General features: G+C 39.8%; 1 protein-coding gene across 7 annotated transcripts in view; it reads right to left on the bottom strand.

The window, feature by feature from the left end:
- The window catches only part of BC052040 (cDNA sequence BC052040), a 197,868-nt gene extending 190,260 nt beyond the window's left edge, over nucleotides 1–7,608 (bottom strand). For 2 of the 7 annotated variants that reach the window (XM_017319079.2, XM_030251825.1), the window contains exon 1: nucleotides 6,530–7,608. Coding sequence is in view for 4 of the 7 variants with exons in the window: in XM_006499845.3 (XP_006499908.1) it covers nucleotides 6,530–6,630 (101 nt within the window). In the remaining 3 variants the exon portion in view is untranslated. The remainder of the gene's footprint in view (nucleotides 1–6,529) is intronic. The other 5 variants (XM_006499845.3, XM_017319081.2, NM_001145898.1 and 2 more) reach the window with 3 other exon arrangements.
- Nucleotides 7,609–23,550: the final 15,942 nt, after the last annotated feature.

Below are 23,550 nucleotides of genomic sequence, written 5' to 3'. Positions count from 1 at the left end.
AATCAATGCATGATTTTTAAAAAGAAAAAGAAACAGAAGCTGGTGCCAGAGGACTTAGTTTACTAATAAAAGAATTCCCAAGGAATGTGTATCTCCTTAAGACTACTACTTCAAGATAAGCATGAATCCAGCACTTTAATCCCAGCACCGACACAGATTTCCATGAGCTAGGACTGCCAGGCCAGGATTACATAACAAGACGAAACCTCAAAATGCAGATAAATGACTGATGATCGATAGATGGATGGATAGATAGAAAGACAGACAGACAGACAGATAAACAGATAGATAGAACCTGTTCAAGAAATCTTTCAGTTTCTAAAATTCTATAATTCTATTATGCATAGCTATTACTTATGTTTTAATCTGTTTTCTTGGTGCTATAGACTACTCAAATTAATTATAACACAACTTGTTTTTTTTTTTAATCCATATCGTGTAACAAATGGTATAACCACATAGTGAATTACAGTAGAGCAAATGTTCTAAGATAAAGTGGCGGAAAATTCTGCGAATACCAGTGAATATCTTGGCCTTATTGTAAGATTATTTCCCATAAAATTACAATAGTGGAAATATTGGTCTGATGAATACTCTGGTAAAACCTAAACCACTATTAGGTAAATATAACTACTGAGTTTTGTTACAGACCCGCTGATGGACACTCAGGTCCCTGGGAAAACAGTAAAGGTGTGATGAGACACAAGATGTTTGTATGTTGTATCTCAAAGGCAGTCACTAAAAGGAGTAGTAGTAACCTTACCCTAGAGGCACTCAAGAGCCATAACCATACCGAAGTGCATGAAATTACATCCACAAGAAGAGACGTGACATCATATGCCCTGACTCTATGCTCTAAGAAGGCCATGCCATCTCTGGGGTTCGATTGCTGAAACTTCCGACCCTAAATCTATTAGAAGAAAGCAAAAAGCATACAGAGAGAGACTCTTTGGAAACAACTGATCAGTACTCTCTCTAGACATGTCAAAATCATGAAAGACAAACAGGAAATAAAACATCCTGGAGAACTAGATGTGTTAAAACTAAGTGGCAATGTATGGTGCCAGAACAGGCCATTTGTGCATGTTGGGGGCAGGGGAGTAAGAACTGTGGAGTTCAATAAAGATCTGCAAGAGAACTGACTAAATCATGTTAAAGCTCATTTTGAATTCTGACAGTTGGTCCACTGGTCATGCAAAATGTTAACATTTACAGGAAAGGGCACAAGGTACTCTCTGGAATACTACAAATTTTCTTTAAGTTCAACTTATTTACAAATACATATAATATCTACAATAGAGTATTTGTGCAGGAAAGCATATAACCGAACAGTTTGATTGGACTGGAAGTGTCTTCCTGAATCAGAAACCCAGGAGATAAAGTATAAAACATAGACATTAAATACAGCCCTGACAATAGCTTTAGATACTAGACTCACACAGTACACCCGACCTGCTAAAGGCAGAAAGATTCACTAAAATTAAATGGCAGGGAAGAAACAATAGAATGAGGGTAGATTTCAAAATGTAAAGTATTAAAGCTCGCAAAGCTCTACCTCCTCACAGTAAGTGGAGGATTATGGTATTTCTTAAACAATGCTGAGACCTGCACCCAGAGCCTACGTGTGCTGGGGAAGTATTCCTGGGCTATATCCCTCAGGCTAAGGAGAGGATTCTAAGGACAGGTGAAAAAGGAGTGCCTAAAATCAATGAGGTGGCTTAAAATGACATAACTTTGCAATTTCAGCGATAACAAAGCCCTAGGAAGTCGGGCTTCCCTCTGGAAGCATGGCATAAAAATAAAATTAACACTGGGGAGAACTTCCATAGATGCCTCTAAGCAGATCTCAAATGAACTGCAACTGGGAAGACTACACATGGAAAGTGGGGGCACGGTAGCCTTTAGTCCCAGCACTCCAGAGGCTAAGGTCGGCCAATCTGAGTTCAAAGCCACCCTGGTTTGCAAGGTGAGTTCAAGGACAGCCAGGGAAATTTTGTCTAAACAAACAAGCAAACAGAATTTAAAGATGAGCCAGGAGTGGTGGCACATAAGCGTTTAATCCTAGTCTGGTCAACAAAGTGAGAGCTGGGATAAAACAAAGGAGCCAGGTGTGGTGGTGCACACCTTTAATCCCTGTACTTGGGAAGTAGGTCTCTATGAGTTCAAGGCCAGGCTAGTCTATACAATGAGTTTTAGGACAGTCAGGGTTTTATATAGAAAGACTCTATCTCAAAAGTCTGAAATACAAAAACAAAAACAAAGGAAAAAAAAAGCATAAATTGAAATTTAAGGGAGTTAAAATCAGAATACTTAAAAGCAAACTAGAAAATATCTACAACAAAAAAGACATAAAGAAATCAACATCATTAACATGAGCACATCCAACCAATAATAATTTCATAAAAACAAATACTCCCACAGAAAGGCAGGCACAGAACAGTTAAGTGGCTCCATTAACGTAAAAGGAAAATTAAACAAACAAAAACTATACATATCTTATAACTTATTATAATTTTAAAAACACTAGGTGCAGCTATAGCCCGAAGATATACTACTGTTCTTGCTTGGATGAAAACCTTGATTTGATCCTGAAAAATGGAAAAAAAAAAGAAAAAAAAAGAAGCTAATATAAACTCAAATTATCAGAAGTCATTCTTAATGCAACACAGTAAAGATTATAATGACTGTTCAATGCCAGCAAAAGTTGCAGAAACAGATATTCCTATGTTCTACAGGTGAAAAAATAGCAGTCTTCTTGGAAGTCACTTTTCCATACCCATCAACAGCCTTCAGAAATAAATATGCATTGATCTGAAACAGTCAGTGGTTATGTTCAGTGTAACCAATGGCCTCCTGGAGTCCCCAAGTCCCCCTCAGGGTCTACAAGGTCAAAGCTTTTTTTTTTTAACAAAAATTATAAAATATTACTTTTCTTTCTATTCTATTGATATTTGTGCCTATTGTATACTACAGTAGATAAATTTCCAACTCTTCACTTTCCCCTTTCCATCCCCTTCCAGCTACCCTCCCTTGAGTCCCTCCAATAACCCAACCCTCACTCAAGTTGATAGATTCTTTAACTTACACCCAACCACAAACTGAGGCCAGGGCACTACAGCCATATTCCAAGTCACGTTCACTCAGCTTAAAAAAATAAAATGGCTATTTCATTTTAGAAAAGTCACTAATTTGTGATATTAAACCACATCCTCTTAAAACTCTGTATGCTGAATTTAGAAGTCAAAACAAAGACCATTTAGCAAGATAGTGTGGTACCTCTGTGGAGGAACTCACCTGAAGGAGAGCTGAGCTAGCCATTTTTTCCCAGGGAATACAATTCTTACTTGAATAAACAATGAATGAAATATGATTATTCAGATTTGGGTATCTGGCAGACGTTTTTCTCAGATACAAATGACGTGAGCCTGTCATTTCAAGGAAAACAACTAATAGCAAGTGTTGCCAATGGTAAAATTTGAGCTTCCAAGGGAAAATTCAAATATTAGAAAGCTCATATCCATCACTATAGCTTGACAGCTTCAAATCTTACACACTTCTAATGAGATCACTGATGAGATTAGCAAATGTGATTTTTTCATAAAATAGAATGAAAGGTGACAACATTTTGAAGGTTTGTATGGTTCAAATCAATATTGCATAGGTAAAAGACCCACTAACTTTCAAAACAGGCCACTGGGTTACAATGCAAGACGGTGACAAGCAGTTGATGAGTTTCCTATCCCACGTTACAGTCAGCCTTCAAGAAACTAGCATTTGTTAGGTTTTGTGTAATAAAAACACAACAGTGGGTTTTTTTTAATCCACAGTATCTAAAAAGCCTATTAAGTTACTCTTTTCTTTTGCAACTACCTATGAGTTCCTTAGTATTTCTTCCTGTCTTTTTCTGTTGTAATGTATCTGTGTGTCTGACCACAGGCCTGCAGGTACACTCATGCATGCATGTACATTTGGTGGCACATCTGATATCTTCTCCTATGGCTCTCCATATTTTTCAAGACATGGCCTCTCCATGACCTACCTAGTCACTGCCAGGGCTTCCATTGCAACCCTCCTCCTTACAAGGAGGTCGATCGGGGGTGTCACAGCAATGGCCCGTGTTAGTTTGCTTTCTATTGCTACAATAAAACACTGGGACCAAAGAGACAACTAGGGGTGGAAAGGGTTTATCTCAGCTTACAGTTGCAGATCATCACAAAGGAACGTTAGAGCAGCAACCTACAAACAGAACTGAAGCAGAGACCATGGAGGGACAATGCTTACTGGCTTGCTCTCCATGGTTTGCTCAATCTGTTTTCTTACACATTGCAAGACCACCAAGGGGTGGCTGGACCCTCTCATATCAATCACCAATCAAGGAAAGATACCCCATGAAGAGAGACAGGAGAGAGGCTCAGAAGGCCAGGAGAGTCAATAGAAATCTGCAGCTGCCCCAGGGGTAAGGATGGATGTGGGTGTGGGTGGAGGTGGAGAATCTCTAGGAAGTCCAAGAGACATGGAATGGGGGAGGCTCCCAGAAGACAAAGCATGTGACCTTGACCAAAATGCTAAACAGAGGAGACAAGGAACCTGAAGAGGTTCCCTCCTACAGGATCCAAATTCAGGCCCCTCATGCTTGCATAGCAAGCACTTTCCTCAGTGAGCCATTTTTCCAGTCCCTCCTCTTATCCTTTTATCAGCAATATATGACAACTAGTTAAATATAAAAATAGATGCAGCTTCTTGTAGTTAAGGCAGATCTTAAAGAGATTTGCAAAAGTATACAGCCGTATCTCAACCATTTTTGGAATTATGACTATTATAGATAAAATGTCAACAAGCAATATACTTACTATTATTCAAAACAAATTTAGTAGTATTTTATTTAATTTCTCAGCTTTAATTTAAATTTTAGAAAACACTCTAGGATATAACTATACATATAACTATACATACGAACACACACACACACACACACACACACACACACACACATATATATATATATATATATATATATATATATATATATTTTAATGGTGGGGCTGGTAAAATAGTTTCGTAGATCAAATCACTTGCCAAAAAGCCTAACTACATGAGTTCCACTGCCAGACCCATTTGATGGAAGGAAAGAAACAACTCCAAATTTTCTTCTGACCTCCACACATACCTTGACACATATGGATCCAAATACATACATATGTTCTTTTGAAAATAGTAATATGTGTCCATAATGATAGCAATGTATCAAAAAAGCTCCAAAACTCCCTAGCAATGTATACACATATAAAACATTCCATATACTATATAACATACATGTGATAATATACCTACATCTTATACCTTTTCCCCCTGGATGGTCAGTCACCACTCATTTTAGAAAGGATGCAAAAAAAACTAGTGATAATAATTAAATTCCAACTTGTCAACTCTGCTCTTGAACAGGAACTATGATAAATCCCCTAGCTACAAAGTCCTTAAGTATGGACAATATTGGAAGGAGAGCCTTTCTCTTTAGAGTCTAGGAAAATTAGTCTACCAAATATGAGGTCATGAAAGATATGCTTCAATTTGTATTGATACCTACTATCCAATAACTTGTCTTTCTCAATGAAATCTCTCTGGTGATGCATGGTCAAAGGCTATGTGTTATTGATAGGAAAGCTCTCCATTAGGAGTAACTATGCTCAATGTCATAATATGTTTTGAATAAAAAAATATACAAAATGTTCTGTATTATTTAACATATTAATTATGATGACCTAGTTGTTTTGAACAGGTATTCAAGTAATGAGTGGGTCTCAGTTTTTACATCTTATAAATGGAAAAAAATCTATGTTATATAATCTCTAAGAAACCTTTCCTAGCAGGTGGGAAAATCCTAAAATCCCACAACAAAGTGAAAAGTATGAAACCCATGGGGAATACGTATGCACACAATGAGAAACCTTCAGACCTTGAGATCCAAATGACCAGACTCAAGAGTGTGACCCCCTAATGTTCTCAACTCTATAAAGAATCTTTTCATTGCACAGCCAACAAGACAAGGCCCCCTTTGGGCCTGGGCCCTCTTGCTACCAGTGGCAATCCGAAAGGGTCCTGTTCACTCTAGATCTACCATCTCTAGGTGTCTGTGTCAAGTTGGCAGCACCCCAGTGCGATGAACCGCCAATTCACGTTTTTTTACGTTGCAAAGATCCCATTACCAATTATTTACTGCTAGTATCTGTGGATTAACCACTGGTCATCTATGAAGCACCTACTTAATATGTGTACACTCTCATACCCGCAATATGTATCAAGTAAAGATCTGCTGAGTTGGATTCAACTCCCAAGGCCTGGAGTGACTTCAGGAGCCTCAGCCATTAAATGTTTTGTATGGTAGGCAGGTGGAGGGAAGAGAGCATTCTCATGATCTTCGACCTAACTCTGTTCCTCCCATTTGTGTGTGACACGTGGCTTCTATGACTGCCAGGGTGGCGGGAACTGGGGTGCAGGTAAAATGCTGTGAGAATTGGAGATGGGGACTTACCTGGGGAACCTCTGCTTCAGCTTCCTCAGGCTCTGCCTAGTGGGCGGTACAGACACTAGGCACTGGGCTATCTCCTCGTACTGGGCTTTGGTTAGTATCATATTGGGCCCAAGGAAAAATCACCCTTGGGCTCGTGCGGGCTTGGTGCCTAGAACCTAGGGAAGGGCAGAGCGCGGTACGACCCTGGGCCCTCCACTTATTTAGCTATCCCTTATGCCCCCAAAGCACACCCCCCTAGCTGCACCGCGGGGCGGAGACACGCAGCGTCCCAGGCTTCACCTCCGCGGGAGAGGCGGGCTGTAGAACTATTTGCGCCAGCAGAGTGTACTGAGCAGCCGCAGTAAGCCGGGCCGAAGGCAACTAGCCGCCATCTTGGGTAAGGGCAAAGCAACCAGGAAGTGGCGGCTGCGTACCGAATTCTTTTTGCGTCTTTAGGGGCAGGTGTCCCCAGCAACACCTCCCTGAGATCGGAACCCAGACGCTCATTGAAGACACTCTGCCAGCTGCGAGAAACACAGACGGCCCGTTTCGGGTCACAGGGATGCTTTTCCAGCCTGGAGTTGGAAACCCGGAAGTGCTCTGGTGGAGCGCGGGATTTGAATGTGTTTTTTTCCGACACGCCCAGTTCTGCCGCTCTGAGCAGATGGCCTGCAAAGGAGCAAGGTGAGCGGAAGCTAAGCAGCGAACAGGATCTCTGCAAACCAGCGGTTTCGCCTGTGCTGGGAAAGTTCTTCAGCCTCTCCCGTGGAAGGCAATGCTGGTTTTGTTGAGAACTTAAATTCTGCATTAAATTCTCTGGTGGAAAGCAATGCTGGTTTTGTTGAGAACTTAAATTCTGCATCTTAAAACAACTGGCAGTAGAATGTCAATTCCACTCTCGCATACATAAAGAAGTAAATTCCTGGCCCCCACAATAGTGAGTGCCCAATAATGTGTAGAAATACGAACTTCTGAGTTAATATATTAGAGCATCTATATATTTGGTTTGGTTTGGTTTGGTTTTTTGAAACCTTTGTTTCTAAGGTGGGCGTATGATATGTGTTCTCTCCCATTTTGAGCAAAAGGAAGAAAATCTGCTTAGGTTTTAGCACGTTTAAACGGTTTACTGCTTTCATTTGGTGTAAAGTGTAAGTTGGAAGGTTGGCCTAGATAAGACCCCATTGGTAAATTCTTTAGTTCATCAAAGCCTCAATTACTTTACCTATAAAAATTTGTAATTCATGAGGCAGGTTTTAAGACTAAATAAGGTAGTATAGAGCCAAGTTATGGAGTCACCGTAGTTGTCAGTCAACAGATGAAAGAATAAACAAAATGTGGTTTAGAAACACAGTTTTAAAGATTAAAATAATGACTACATCTGGAAAAAGGACTCAAACCAATATCTTTTGCTTCCTCTCCCTTGTGGCTCTTCAGTTTTACATAGATCACAAGTACACACACATTTACATACATACACATATGTACAAGAAAGAACGCAGAGAAATACTGAGAAAGCAATAAGACTGGGGGAGTGTGTGGACATAAAAATGAAAGAATTTATATTTGTGAAATCAGCACTATGTCCAATGACCATCTGTCAATAAAAACAATAAGATAGTACAAGAGACATTTATTTAGCATAGCATTCAACAGACATTATTTACGTAACTTAGGTTATAAAGACTAAGTTCCTTAAGTAAACTAGGTAGGATGTTTACTAGATAGTGTTTTGTTGGTATTCTTGTAAGGACTCCCTTAATCCCAGTAACTTCCCCTGGCGCAGGTTCTATCCCCATTATTGCTCCGTCCTTCCTTTGTTCAGAGTGAACAAAGGCATAAAAGGTCAAGGAACTTCCCGGAGGTCATGAGAACAAGTCAATAGCCAGAGTGGGATTTAAGTGAAAATTGGTACGCTGTGTTGCTGCCTCTCAACAATGCGTAATCACTTCATCTCCTAGTCACTCTCCTAAACCCAAAGGGTCCATTTTTCTGTTTTTTTTTTTTTAAAGTAAATACTCTAATTAAAAAAAAAAAAATCACATACAAGGGGCTCTTTTTCCCCCTCTAGTTTTCACTATATTTTCTTGACAGTTTCCAAAGTTCAGGACCAACAGCGGTCCCTGAATTGAGCAAGCGCTGCGAGTTTCTAGATCTTTACCTCAGAAAGTTTCCTTCCCATATGCTTTACATCTAGATCTGGTTGTGTGACATTAGCGCATAACCGTTATTTATGGCAGCGGAGCCTGGAGTTGCCACCTGGTTAGTTTGTTGCTGACCCTGCCGTGACTTGTGCAGGAAAGCTGACTGACGAGAAGCAGACAGCACTTGGCTCCCAATCCCTCTCCCCTTCACAGCTTCGCTCCTTCCAGTTCACAGCCATCGGGGATTTTATAGAAAACATCAGTTCAAGGATGTTTGCGCTAGTTGTTTTTATAGCAACCCTCTTCTCCCTGGCTTTTGTCCTGCCCTCGCCCTCACAACCCTTACGGAAATGGCCAGGTTTCTTTTCTTGTTTTTATTTTGAACATGCTGGCAGCCTACTATTTTAACTCAAATCTGGTCGTTGTTTACAAAGTTAGTACTGGGAGAAGCAGAGTGTTCTGTGCTGCTTTCATCTGCAGTGACGTATTAGGTACAAAATAAGAGCTGGGCGGAGCTCTTCTGCTGTGACTTAATTGGTTTTTTTCCCCTCCTAACAGAAATGCTTGCACTTGGCTGAGCATGTACTTGAGGCCCCCTTTTTTTCTTCCTGCTCCTGCCCGCTTTGCGCTCATCCCTCATCACCCCCTTCCTGGATGGTTGAATGTTGAACATTTTAAAAGAGGGGTGCAGTGTGGATGTGAGGCATGTGCTCCTTTCAGTAAAGGCACTGATACAAAGGGTTAAAATTAAGAATGAGCAGAGTTAGGCGGCTGGGGAAATTATTCCCACTGTAGCAGAGTTCTAAGCAGAGTAAGGAGTTCGTGGCCTTGGAAAGACTCAGCCATATTTTCAAATAACCTACCAAATCGAGCGCAAGTTTTTAAAACCATGATCACACTACTTTTATTATATTGAAAACTCTGATGCTCTTCATAGGGCTTCTGTCAACATTTACACTGACCATTTTAAAGTAAATGAAGTCTACTAACTGAACATGTGGAAAGAAGAATGCTAATTTTTTGAGAGTCTGTTATGGGCAATTATCATTCCACTGATACCTTATGTTACTGAATCTCGGCAGTTACACTGTCCAGTAAAGCTACTGGTTTATATATTGGAAACTGAAGTCAAATAATAATGATGATGATGATGGTGGTGGTGATGCTGCTGCTGATGGGTCGGGTTGGAAAGATGGCTTATCAGTTAAGAGCACTTGCTGCTCTTGCAGAAGACCCAGGTTTGGTTAGTAGCACTTGCATGATATCTCACAACCATTCATCACTCTAGTTCCAAGAATCCAATGTCATCTTCTGACCTCCATGAGCACCAAGCAGACATATGATCCATATACATACATGTGAGCAGAACACTTATACACATAAAATAAACCTAAAAAACAATTAAGGTCTGCTTACCTGGAATGTTTCGTTACTAAATTGTAAAACGGTGGTTTGAACACAAGCTGATCTGATTATGAGATATTATGTCATCTCTCTTTTGAACCAAAGCTTAAATCACCTTTCAGCAAGTAGTCATTTTATTCTAATCTCAAAACAATAATAAAAAAAATCTTCTGATTATCAGTGAAGATGAAACACCTGCTGTGGAGAGGGGAGGCAACTACTCAACTCAATAACTGAAGAAAAAAGGCCGGGCAGTGGGGGCACACGCCTTTAATCCCAGCTCTTGGGAGGCAGAGGCAGGCAAATTTCTGAGTTCAAGGCCAGCCTGGTCTACAGAGTGAGTTCCAGGACAGCCGGGGCTACACAGAGAAACCCCGCCTCGAAAGAAACCAAAAGAAAAAAGAAAAGAAAATGAAGAAAAAGTGGGAAAGAAAATATACAGAAAGACAAACCAACTGTAAACAGATAGGGATGAGTGTGTGTCTGTATGAAGTCAGTCGGGGGAAGGTCTGTAATCAGTGGTCTAAGACCAGAGGAATGTCCACGGGACTTTCACCAAGATCCACTACACACCGAAACTGCCACATCTTCCTGCAGTTCAGTGTGGCACCTCTTTGGGTCTTTGTTGTCAAAAAAAAACAAAAAAAACAAAAACAAAAAAAAAACCCACTTAGCAAAGGTAAAGCCTATAAGTGGTTTCTATTAACTTACTGTGCCACATTTTAGAAGAGCATTTCTCAAATTATCTATGTTAAACCACCTCTTTTCTTTCCATTTATTGTGGACAAATTATTAAAATAAGATCAAAAATGAATTACTGAAAAGTGAAATGTAAAAAGATAGAGACACGCTGGCAAGTTTGTTAACAAGGGACTCAGTCAAGTGGCATAACTCTTTGCAGCCTTTAATGTTTGCTATATTTAGATAAGAGACCAAACCTTTTGGGTTCAGACTCCATCTTAGAAGACCTGACAAAGGTTGAACTCAAGTAAACTAACTGGCTAATACCTCACACCAGTTTCCAGGCTACCCCACCCCTCAACAAGACCTGTGTCTACCAGTTTTCAAGGTTACTCCCCAACAAAACTTGCATCTAGCACCAGTTTCCAGGTTATTCCCTAGCAAATTTGCCTCTGCCACTTCACTTCCTAACAACCACCAATCAGGAGAAAAGCTGAAGTTAAGTTTACGGTTTGTCTCCCGGAACCAGCCAATTATGTTAAAGGCCATAATGTACCCCCCCCCCCAGTCAGATGTGTAGCAGGCTCGATACCCCCATCTTGCCTCTATAAATGCTTGTCTGAAACTAAGCTCAGGGCGCCTCCTTTCTGCTGTATCAGGGTTGGGTGGGGAGCCCAAGCAGGAGCTTGAATCAAGGGCCCCTAATGTGATTGCATCGGATTGGCTTCTTGGCAGTGTTTTGGGGGTTCATGGCACAACACAGATATGTAACAAAGCGTTTGACAACCATTGCCCGCTTACAGACCACATTTTAAGCACCATTGTGTCTCTTCTAGTCAATATGGAAAACCACAGAAGTTCAACCAGAGTACTAACTGCAGGATCTAGGACATCATGCTTTCTATGAACTCTTAGGAATAAAACATGTTCCTTTTAGACCTCTGTGTAATGACCATCATCGTTCGCCATTAACATCATTGTACCACTGCATTTCATTCTTCCCCGGTGTCAGAGAAGGCAGCAGTGCAAAATCTTTACTGACTAAGTAATTTTTATCCATGTGGGCCAGGGACATCACTGAGAAGTGCAGCACTTGCTTAGCATGCCCGAGACCATATACAAATAAATAAATGTGTACCCTATGAAATTAATGGCATCTGTTTTCATAGCTCAAAGCCTCAATTCTTCTTTAGACTATAAGTTCACCAAATCATGTCTACATACCTTTTCTATTCTGAATCATAGTCTGCCTGCATGGGTGGATGGCAAGGCCATGAGTTGGCATTTGCACATTCACCATCACCATATTTGAGGAGGATAGAGAACAAAGGTGGTGTTTTTGCAGAGATGACTCCTCTGGAGTGTTTGTGTTATAACAGAGGGAGGTACATGAACGCGTGTGCTGGGGAAAGACCGGAGCCTCTTAGACATGTCCACAAGCTCATCAGGGGCCTGCAGATCATTCACAGGCAATTTGTGTCCCCTTTTCCTGCAAGACCAAACCTTACATGTAATTTCTGCAGTTGTCAATCACTTTTCTTGTCCCCAAGACCGTTCTGCAAGAATACATCATGTTCTGAGGCCGCTCTCCCATTTATATATTCAGAAACTGAAAGGAGCAGGGCTGGCTGAGGGCTTCCACTCAGGTAGAAGGAAGAGGAATGAGAGGCAGGGAATCATCTTCCCCTAATAAGCACTCTTTCGATGCAAGCTCGAATTGGAAGAATATGTCAGGTAGAGATTAGCGCTAAGACTTTTCATTTAAAACATTACCCTCTCTTGCCATCCTACTAAGTTAGACTTTCAAAAGAGAAGGTAAGATGCCAGTCAAGATTTATAACCCATTCTTTCTCTGTGATTGAAAGGTAAGAAAAGGAATTTCTTCCTAGGTAAGAATAGCAATTCTAATAATAATAGGCACCGCTCTGTTAAGAAAATGAAAAGTACATTATATCATTATCTGATGTATTTTTTAACAGAATCTATAACTTGTATAATTATTCTTATTTGATATGTATGGAAATTAGGGCACAAAATGGCTTGCAAATTCAACCAGGTTTTTAGATTTATATTTTTTAAATATGAACTTATATAGGACTCTTAAAAACAAATCAGCTTCTTCTCTTATAATCAGCAAAAATGTAAACTTTTTTCATAGCCAAAAATACAAGCTCAGATGTTCTGAAACTTCCCTAATCCCAGCACTTGAAAATCTGCCGCTGGCCTCACTGCTGTCAATCTTCTGCTTGGTTTTTACTCTTTTTCTTTACTAGACACAATCAGACTATAAACATAACTTGAGTGCAGTTCCAAATAATTTACATTGTTACATTGAGAGCAAGATATCTTAGGAACGCTTGGTAACTGACCTTTGCCTCCTACGAGGAGCAGAGTAGTGGGTGGCTGAGGGTAGAAGACAGACATCCTCAAGCTAGCCCTTGGCATGGCTGCATGAAGCTAAGGCATTCCTCTGCTTCAGCACCAGTTGTCATTCTGTGAGGGAATGATGTTATACATGTTCTGACCAAGACAGAGATTTTAGTAACTCACAGAGAACTTTCCTGGACATTCCATTCACAGAGCCGTGACTGACACGTGTCACTGAGCCTCCTACCTTTGTATGTGTTCTGACAGTCAGCTCGTCGACAGAGGTTTGGTTCTTTAGCATGACAAGGGCATATATCTGGACATCCAGATTCATCATAGTCATTGGTGCAGGGAGCGAGTGTTTTGCATTGCTAAGTGCACAGTCACTCTGGATGCCAATCTTCATGCCAGAGAGCTTGGGTTTCCATTTCTCTTTCAAGCCTGCTTAAAGGCTTAAGTTAGTATAGGGATGAAAAAGGACTGAAGGTTATGGTGTGAGCAGGGAGTGGGAGAAGTGAGACCTTTGAGAACACTTAAGCTCTCCACATACTGACAGCCTCACAAATGTATACAAAGCTAGTTCTACAAAGTGATGCTTGAACTATTTGCACAGACAGGATTTAGAAACACAAATGCAAGTTATATCAAATCCCCTTAATTAAATATAGTCATAAAATTGATTCTTCATTAATTTATTCATTCACTCATCATTTACTGAGAGATACCACATTCCAGGAATTGTTCTAAGCCACGTATATCAGCAATGCACAGGACTGACCATAGTTTTGTGTCAAAATTTACATTCTACAACAAACGAGATTTTGTTTATCAAAAGATTACTTGCTTCATGTTTCTGTTCAACATAAGCTAAAGAGAGGGAAGATGATAAAATGAATCCCTCAGCCCAATGTGAGTCCTGCACTAAAGACAGAAGACTGCTAACCAGCCTTTATTAGATAAACTAAGTGGAGATTTAAATGATTGACTTATTAAATCCTGAAACGTGAATGATACAAGTAATTATACTTTCTATTGTTAGGAATTACATACTGAAGTGTGTATAGTAAAAGATTTATGGTATAGTTGGACTACTTTAGTGATCCAGAAAAGCATACCAAAATAAGGCAATGACAGAGTTGTTGACACCTCAAATACAGTAAAATGTCAGCAGTAGGGGACTCTAAAGGATATACATGGCCACTTTGTATTTTTTATTTTGTATGGTTTTTATTTTGCAACAGTCTGTTAAGTTTGAAACTAGTTCTAAGTTAAGTTAGAAACTTCTTTTCTTTGTAAAATGAACGAGAACATAGTGTCCTTAAGTCACATCACAGGCTGCCCTCTTTCCTGTCTGATTTAACAATATTGGTTGGCATGCCACTTTTCTCAGGACCACTGACTAGTTTGCATTGCCTAATTGAGACTCACAGTTTAACTGAGGCAATGTGTTCAAATTCTTAATCCACCTCCCCCCCCCCATCATGGGTCACATGTACTTTTTTGTTTTGCCCACGTAGCTAATTATTCTTTCATATACATATATATAAATGCTTAGTGTAGAATTATGCTGCTGTCTTTGTGATTGTCATTCACACTTTCTGGACTAATAAGCATCCTAAAGATTTCAGATACATGATAAAAATGGAATATGCTAGTACATTCCCTTTAAATATATCCCAGTGTGTCTTAGAATGTCAGGACAGCCAATTCCTACCTCCCTTCTTGACTACCTGGCTGTGGCTTCCCTATTTTTCTTTCTGCCTGGCTCCTTTCTTTCCCTCCTAAGGGTCAGACAGTTCTCCCATGTGTGCCTCACCCCTGCACAGTTCCCTCACAGATATATATATAACCCCAATAAATCTCATCTCTTTCATGTCAAATTCTGTCTTAGCATCTGCTCCTTAGAGGACCTCCACTAACATGGCTTCTGTCCTCAATGGCATCCATACAGGTTGCACAATCACTTTCCTGGATATGGATGGTTCCCAAGCTGTCATCATCAATGCATCAAGAATTTTCTCCAATAAAGGCCTTCTAATATTTATGAGACGTGGCTTTGAAGTCGGGTGGAAGAATAAGTTAGGTGATCTTAATAGTTAATGAAATCGAATCCCTACCATCGTGATTTAAGAGGGAATATAACACAGTACTAGAAACAGCTTATTTATTTTTCTGAACTCTTCCTTTATAAGTACCTTGCCAGCTTTCTGTATTCTGAGGACAGACAGCAAAGTGACTAAATGCCAACTTGCTGGGTTGTATCAAATTCCCATTTCTGTGCCAACAAGACTCAAATTTATACCCCAATGACCTGAATTCAAGTTCAGCTGTAGCTGAAACCCTCCAGGCTTTCAGTCATCCTACTCAGATTTCCACAAATGATTAATTTCACTTTGGTTTTCTCTTGGATAGGTATTATTTTTCATTCTTGCAATGTGCTCAATGTATAATAATAATAAAAAAGAAATCTTGTCCTAGCACAGAAGTCCAAAATCATGTATCTGTGTAGGATGTGGTCATCTCAAATACAACTTTTTCAAAGTTGAGATTACTTCAAAGCCTGTTTAAATCTGCTTTCGTTCATTGAGATGGCATTTCTATCCATCCCTGCCTCTATCGCCATTTCTATATCTTCTCTATCACTCCAAGAACTACACTACTGCCACTGTTTAGACTCATTTGTCTACCAGTCACTCCATATTATCCCTACGATTTTGTCTCTACTGAAGTCCTAAACACCAAAAGAAATTAGGCGAGTTTTCTAAACATAAGTAAACAAACAAACAAGCAAACAAATAAATCCAAGTCGTGTTGAGATATCATGGCCGGCTCACCAGGCTTCATTAATTTCTGTATATTTTGATAAACACTACAAATATTCAAGCATTAAGGTGACAGCTCTCATTTACTATTTCCTGCTAAGTGCCAGATAGAATCCTTTGAGACCCAAGATGGAAGGCTCAGCATGTCAGCTAAGAAAAATTATAGAAACTAAACCTGTCCAGTTGTATATAGTTGATAAATAACAGAAAGATCAAGGCTTTTTGACTTCAAAATTGTCCTTTTGGGAAGGAAATATTGAGATGTACTATAAATGGTACCAGTTTGATTGTGGGTGTTTTGTCATGGGCTTTATTTCCATTTGTCTTGCTTCTTCTTCGTGTTGTAATTGTTGCATCAGTTCAGTGTTGTCCCATGTAACCCTGGCTTTCCTGGAACTCTCTGTGGAGTCAAGGTTGGCCTTAAACTCACAAAGATCTACTTCTGCCTGCTGAGTGCCTGGATTAACAATGTGCACTCCTTGGAGGTATGAATGCAATTTCACTTTTATCTGGCTTTATTTTCTCATGTTCTGTGTGTTCAGGATTCTGGGATCAAAAGCTCACACTACCACACTCAATAAATGTACAGTTTCATAAGTTTTCATGAGGATTTGCCCATAATCATGACTTATAACTCACTCACCATCCTCACTAAAGTTCTTTTCAATTTAAAAATCACGGCCCTGGTGACACACACCTTTAATCCTAGCACTAGGGAGGCAGTCAGGGGCAGGTGAATCAGTGTGAGTTTGATGCCAGCCTGGTCTACTTAGTAGTTTCCTGAGCAGTCAGAATAGAGGGACCTTGTCTCAAAAAAACTTATATAGCTTATTTATAGAGAAAGCATGATTTTTAACTCATGCTTCTTGAAGACCATGTTGTAACTCTTTTCAATTCACCAAATTAACCTTGTTATTGTCGGCTTTATTCAGAGGCACTCGAGTTTCATTCTGCTAAGATATCTTCACCCTCTAACCTAATTGTTTCCTGGAAACTGAGTATATCTTACAGCCTTCCATTTTCTTGTCTGGCCCTTACCACAAAACCTTTCATCAGTTTATCTTTCTCTGTCTCCTGCTGATTGTCATTTGATTTGAATTCTTATTGCCTTACCACTCTCACTGCTGTCTAGTGGCCACATTTATTGGGTGCTTTACCAGAAACACAATTTTCAAAAGATGTCCATTGAATAAACACGCGGAGTGCCAACAGCACAGGTCAATTCTTCGTAGGTCATTTGTGAAGGTTTTTTTTGTTGGTTTTTTTGGTTTTTTTTTTTTTGTTTGTTTTGTTTTGTTTTGTTTTTGATTTTTCTTTTCTTTTTTTTTAAATATTTTTATTACATATTTTCCTCAATTACATTTCCAATGCTATCCCAAAAGTCCCCCATACCCTCCCCCCCACTTCCCTACCCACCCATTCCCATTTTTTTGGCCCTGGCGTTCCCCTGTACTGGGGCATATACAGTTTGCGTGTCCAATGGGCCTCTCTTTCCAGTGATGGCCGACTAGGCCATCTTTTGATACATATGCAGCTAGAGTCAAGAGTTCCGGGGTACTGGTTAGTTCATAATGTTGTTCCACCTATAGGGTTGCAGATCCCTTTAGCTCCTTGGGTACTTTCTCTAGCTCCTCCATTGGGGGCCCTGTGATTCATCCAATAGCTGACTGTGAGCATCCACTTCTGTGTTTGCTAGGCCCCGGCATAGTCTCACAAGAGACAGCTACATCTGGGTCCTTTTGATAAAATCTTGCTAGTGTATGCAATGGTGTCAGCGTTTGGAAGCTGATTGTGGGGTGGATCCCTGGATATGGCAGTCTCTACATGGTCCATCCTTTCGTCTCAGCTCCAAACTTTGTCTCTGATTTTTCGAGACAGGGTTTCTCTGTATAGCCCTGACTGTCCTGGAACTCACTCTGTAGACCAGGCTGTCCTCGAACTCAGAAATCCGCCTGCCTCTGCCTCCCAAGTTCTGGGATTAAAGACATGCGCCACCATGCCGGACACATGTGTGAAGCTTTAGATTTTATGCCAGTGCAACAAAGGACTGTTAGTGAATTTTACAAACAAATGCCACGATTATATCTGTCGTTTAGAAAGGTAACTAATAGCAGCATAATGTCTATAAAAGAATGGTTCAAAAAAAAAGTTCATGGGAAGTGTGTTAGACAATTATTGTAGAACTGAAGGACAGAGAACATTAGGATATTGATTAAAGGGATAAAATTGGAAAAGGAACCAAATTTCAGGATAAATGTCTAAGAAATATTCACCCATGGAGATATTAAGGAGAAGAGTCAAACACATTCTATGAATTTTTGCTCGTGGATAAAAAAGAAATTCATCACAAACTGAGAAGGGTTCCATGGGTAAAGCCAAAGAACTCCGTGAGTTAGTGTTAAGGTATGTAAGCATTTTCTGAGAACATTGGAGATAAAATGCAATCATTCTCCAACATAGCGGGCTTATAAAAATAGCAGATGTTCAGGTTATTTTCATTGCTCCCTCGTTATGCATTTTGACCTTGGATGGTACCCTGGGATTCTTACCTGCTTCCCTTCCAGGACTGCATATTGGCTTCAGGCAATGGGAATCACCAGTGAAGGTTCAAAGGTCAGGGAAAGAATGAATTTACAGGTATTTGTTTATGATTCCCCCACCCCCTTTTTAGGATAAGGTAGATTATCTGAGTTCACCTCAATTCTTACACAGTGACTCCTCGACTAGATATTTATTCTCTAGATTCCCAGAATAAATTTTTCCCTTTAGCCTGTCAGGCCACCTTTGGGTAGTAAGGCTTGGAGTGTTAACCATTTGATTTAGAAGTTGTAAATAATCCCTACTGAAATCCCAATTAATCCCAGTAGAGAATGACATCTGTCTCCTGCTGGGACCCTGATTGGCAATCTATATTTGTAAGTGATTATCACTTAAAAAAAAAAGCACTAGTCTTTTGTCATTCTCATTGCAGTTTACTGGCTAGGGTATATACAACCTCTTATTTGTAGACATTACAAGTAGCTAAGCCTTCAGATGATGTCTAAAATCTCTGGAGATAAAATGTACTTAACAGAAAGCAGGTAGATTAATGAGGATATGTGCAGAATAAACACACACACACACACTTAAATTATATACTAAAGACATTTTCAGAAACTTTATTCTGAACAGGGGACATATAGTCAAAGACAAGAATGGTTTTGAGAAAAACCAACCAGTTCACCTGTTTTGGAAAATCTACCAGAATAGCAATAGAAGCAGAGCCTCAACACTGTCACTGGGGATGTCATTGGTGACTTTTGTCTAGAATAGTTTTTCTGTAATGACAATGGTTGAGCAAGAGGCATGACATCAGTGTTTCAAAAGTTAAATTGAGCCGATATCATGAAATAAACCTATAATCCAAGCAGTCAGGTAGCTGGGACAGAAGACTCTTAAACTCTAGCCCACCCTGGCCTAGAGAGTGAATTCTAGGCCAGCCTGAGATATAAAGCAAGACCTCCAAACAAACAAACAAACAAACAAACAAATGCAAAAGCTTAAAGGGCAAGGAAGAAACAAGATGAGGCCCATTCTCATTTGAAGAGTTGTATAATAGAAGGGCTTTTAAAATGATGTAGGAGGACATGAGATTGAAGAGCCAAGGCCAAGGAAAAATGCATGTAGTTATTAGTCAGTGATAGAGTTGGCCTGTGTTGAGCCTACCCTTCAAGGGTTCATGAATTGATGCTTAGTTTGCTTTGCTGGATACTAAGACGGTAAAATGCAGTCTACTGTGGTGTTCAGTGGTAAGACCAACAGGAAGGGACTAGAATCAGATAGGGTCAGTGTGGACCCCATAGGCAGTACTGGTAGCTTTCTAAGAAGTGTTAGAAAACCTAAAGACACACATACTTGCTCTCTGTCTGTTCCTTGCTATGTTATGTATATGTCACTTAGGACTTTGCTAGATGAAAACCATCACCAGATGTCTTTTAACATTGGTTCAGAACCCTGAACCAAAACAAAGCTTTTATAAAGGCTGTCTTAGTTAGGATTTTACTGCTGTGAACAGACACCATGACCAAGGCAACTCTTATTAAGGACAACATTTAATTGGGGCTGGCTTATAAGTTCAAAGGTTCAGTCCATTATCCTCAAGGTGGAAACATGGCAGCATGGCTCAGAAGGAGCTGAGAGTTCTACATGTTCATTGGAAGGCCACTAGGAAAGATTGACTCCCATGTAGTTAGGATGAGGGAGCTCACTGCCCAACCCTACAATGACACACTTCCTCCAACAAAGCTGCACCTACTCCAACAAGGCCACACCTCCTAGTAGTGCCACTCCCTGGGCCAAGCATATTCAAAGGCCTTTATTATAATAATGAAAATTTTCAATAAATTCAGCTAGGGATGCTCTTAGCAAATTGCCATTGACTAGTATTTATTTTTCCATAGTTCTAGAACCTGAGAATTTCTAGACCTGCAGTTGCTGGTCTAGTGTCTATGCAATGCACAAGTCCCAGCTCAGAGATGTATACAATTTTCATAGCCTTCATTCACATTTAAAGGAAAGAGAATCTCTTCCAGGAGAATCTTATTCTTTCTCTACAACATTTCTTATCTAATGTAGACTGGATGTTCTGTTCAAACTAACCCCAAAGCCATGTGTTGAAGTGCCATTGAGGTGGGGCTCTGCCAAGGATTCTCATCAGGAAAGTAGAGCCTTCCTAAAGAGGCATTATAGGATGCTCTTCCTCAACCCTGCCATTTACAGATATAGCAGGAGGTTCTACATCTACCAGTTTCTTGGTAGAACCCCATATACCCTGGGCTGGTTGTCATTATTTTGGATTTATATTGTTTTATACCCACCCCAACCCATCACTCTCAAGCCCCACCCCCACCCTAAACAGTTTCTTTGTTTAGCCCTAGCTCTCTTGGACCTCATTCTGTAGACCAGGCTGGCCTGGAACTCACAGAGATCCGCCTGCCTCTGCTTCCTGAGTGCTGGGATTAAAGGCGTGCACCACCACTGCCTGGCACTTTTTATTCTTTTTATTTAATCTGCCATTAGATGTCTGAGGAGTGGGGCCTTTTCTTCTTCTTTGGATCCTCTGTGGTTAGTGAAAAGAGCTACTGGAAAAATTTTTAGCTAAAATTAAAATATCTAATGTTGAAGGGCAAAGTACTTGACAAATACCCTAATGATAAGCTTATTTCCTCTGGGCCTTGGAAGAGTCAATCTGCTAGAAACTGGGATGCCTGAGAGAAAAGGTTACAGCTAAAAGTACTCTAGTCAGAAATGTGGAGATTTCACTCAAAAAACACTATATTTCCAACCGATTTCTGTTGCTTGTCCACAAAAAAAAAAAATCAAATAAAAAAGTAAATGAATTAATGAACTGACAGGAGAATTCTGATTCTGTTTATTTTCTTGCCTATGAACCTTTAATGTTGATTAAGTGGAAGACATCTCACTGTGCCTCATTAAAAGCATATTCTAAACTCCCAAGCCAGTACCCAAGCCAGGGGCACCCTAAAAGTTCTTGTTACTCTGACCTTTGTCTCGAGAGCTGGCTGACCTGTCTTCAGAGTCCTTGCCCACTTGCTGCAATGTAAACTTTGGCTTGCTTTAGGCCTCTGGGTATTAACTACATTGGAAGACAATGAGATCAGTTTTTATCTGTGCCCAATTAAGTCTCTTTTTATGGTAGTGAAATCTTATAAAATATTTTTTTCAGTTGCCAGAGGGAAAGATGAAAATTTAATATCACACATACATATATAATGTAAGTGCAATTTATTTTTCTGATGCACTCAAAGAAGATTTGAGAAGTGTTTTATCATCTTTGTTGTTTTTGGTAAGGGCAGAAATAGGCTCTTTTGAAGCATTTGGGCTACATCAAAGAAAAGCCATGACATAGAATGGATAAGGGGCAGAGAGGAGGTCTCAGCTTCCATGCTGTTCCATAGAAGCTGAATTTTAGGTCCTGGTTGTTCAGGTATAGAGCTGTGGGTATTTTGGTAAATTACTTAACCTCTCCATTGCATGTGTCTATCTCTAACCATAATGTGAATTAATAGTATCTACTTAGTTGATCAAACATCAGACCTTGGAAGATAGATCAGCTAGTAATTTCAATGTGCTTACTTACTGAAGTAAGTTTTTTTTTTTTTTTTCTGCTTTTAACAATCTAATTCTTATCTGGCTTTTTTTTTTTTGTTATTGTTGTTGTTCAGTCTAAAAGTTCATCAATTTCTCTTAATCTTTTCAAATAACTTCTTTGACGGTTGAGAGAATAAGAGATTTCACTGTAGCCTTCGCTGGTCTGGAACTCACTATATCAACTTAGCTAGCCTTGAATTTGTAGAGATCCTCCTGCCTCTGCCTCTGGAATGCTTAAAGAACTTTATTTTTATTTATTTTTCACTCTTCTCTATTTATTCTCAACTCTAATATTTTTATTCTTTTTCTCCTTCTTGTGTCCTGGTTATCTGTCCTCTCTTAATTTCTTGACTTGGGAAGTTAGCTCATTGACAAAAGGTCTTATTTGATAACACTGTTTGCAGTTATGTATTTCTCTCTGAACACTGCTTTTCCTATGTTTCCTAAATTTTAGCATGTTTCATTTCAAAGTATTTTTTAAATTTTCTTTTGTTGAAGAGGGGAAACTGATGTAGAGGAGAGATGTGAACTTCAAATTTACAGAGGCCTAACTTTGAGTATGGATAAAAATGACTTTGGTGCTTAGGGGTCTTTGAATGGATGTGAGAAAGGACATAGTTTTTCCATATTACACATGTAGACCACAGAGAAAGTCTTGTGCGCGCCCAACTCGACCATCAAGAACGACGCTGCAACAGGAACCTTCTGCACACGTTTATTGGGAGAGCTTGATTGCAGAGGCGAAGAGACCCCGAGCCCGGAACTGGTGCTGCTTATATAGGCCTAGGAGAGGCATGTCTCACACCCGGATTGGTTATGCACTAAGCCTCATTTGCATGTTCCTCATCTGATTGGCTACTCTCTCTCTCTCTATACCTCACAGAGCCTCATTATCATACCTAATTTACATGTCTCACATCTGATTGGTTATACTCTCAAAGCCTCATTATCATACCCGAGCCAGGCAGTGTCTTTGCAAAAAACTTTACTGCATATGTACACATTGGTTGTTTGTCCAAACTTATGTGTGGTGGCCAGCAGTAGTCAGTGCCACTCTGCAACGGCACATGTGGCTTCCCACAAGAAAGGAATGGGTTTGACCTTAACCAAAAGCAACATAATGGAATGGTAAGAGCTTTTAAAAATCTATTCAAGGGTAGATTTCTTCTATTCAACTTGTAGCTGATTTATGTCTTTAATTTATTGCTTTCTCATCAACAGTGTGAAAATTAGACACACTTGTTGGATGAAAGGTGATAATTCCATAGAGTGAAACATGGCAACATTTTGCCTAGAATGTGATTCTAATTCCTCACCGAGGAGCAGAACCACACTCATAGAGCCCAGAAAGATAAGCAGGCTGAGAGGCTACTGATGCCACAGCTTGCTTGCTTTCTTTCTTTCTTTCTTTCTTTCTTTCTTTCTTTCTTTCTTTCTTTCTTTCTTTCTTCCTATTTCAATTTAAAAAAAAAGTTCA

This window comes from Mus musculus, chromosome 2 (genome assembly GCF_000001635.26).
Source record: "Mus musculus strain C57BL/6J chromosome 2, GRCm38.p6 C57BL/6J".
NCBI classification, from domain to species: Eukaryota; Metazoa; Chordata; class Mammalia; order Rodentia; family Muridae; genus Mus; species Mus musculus.
This window is presented reverse-complemented; position numbering and strand designations above follow the sequence as displayed.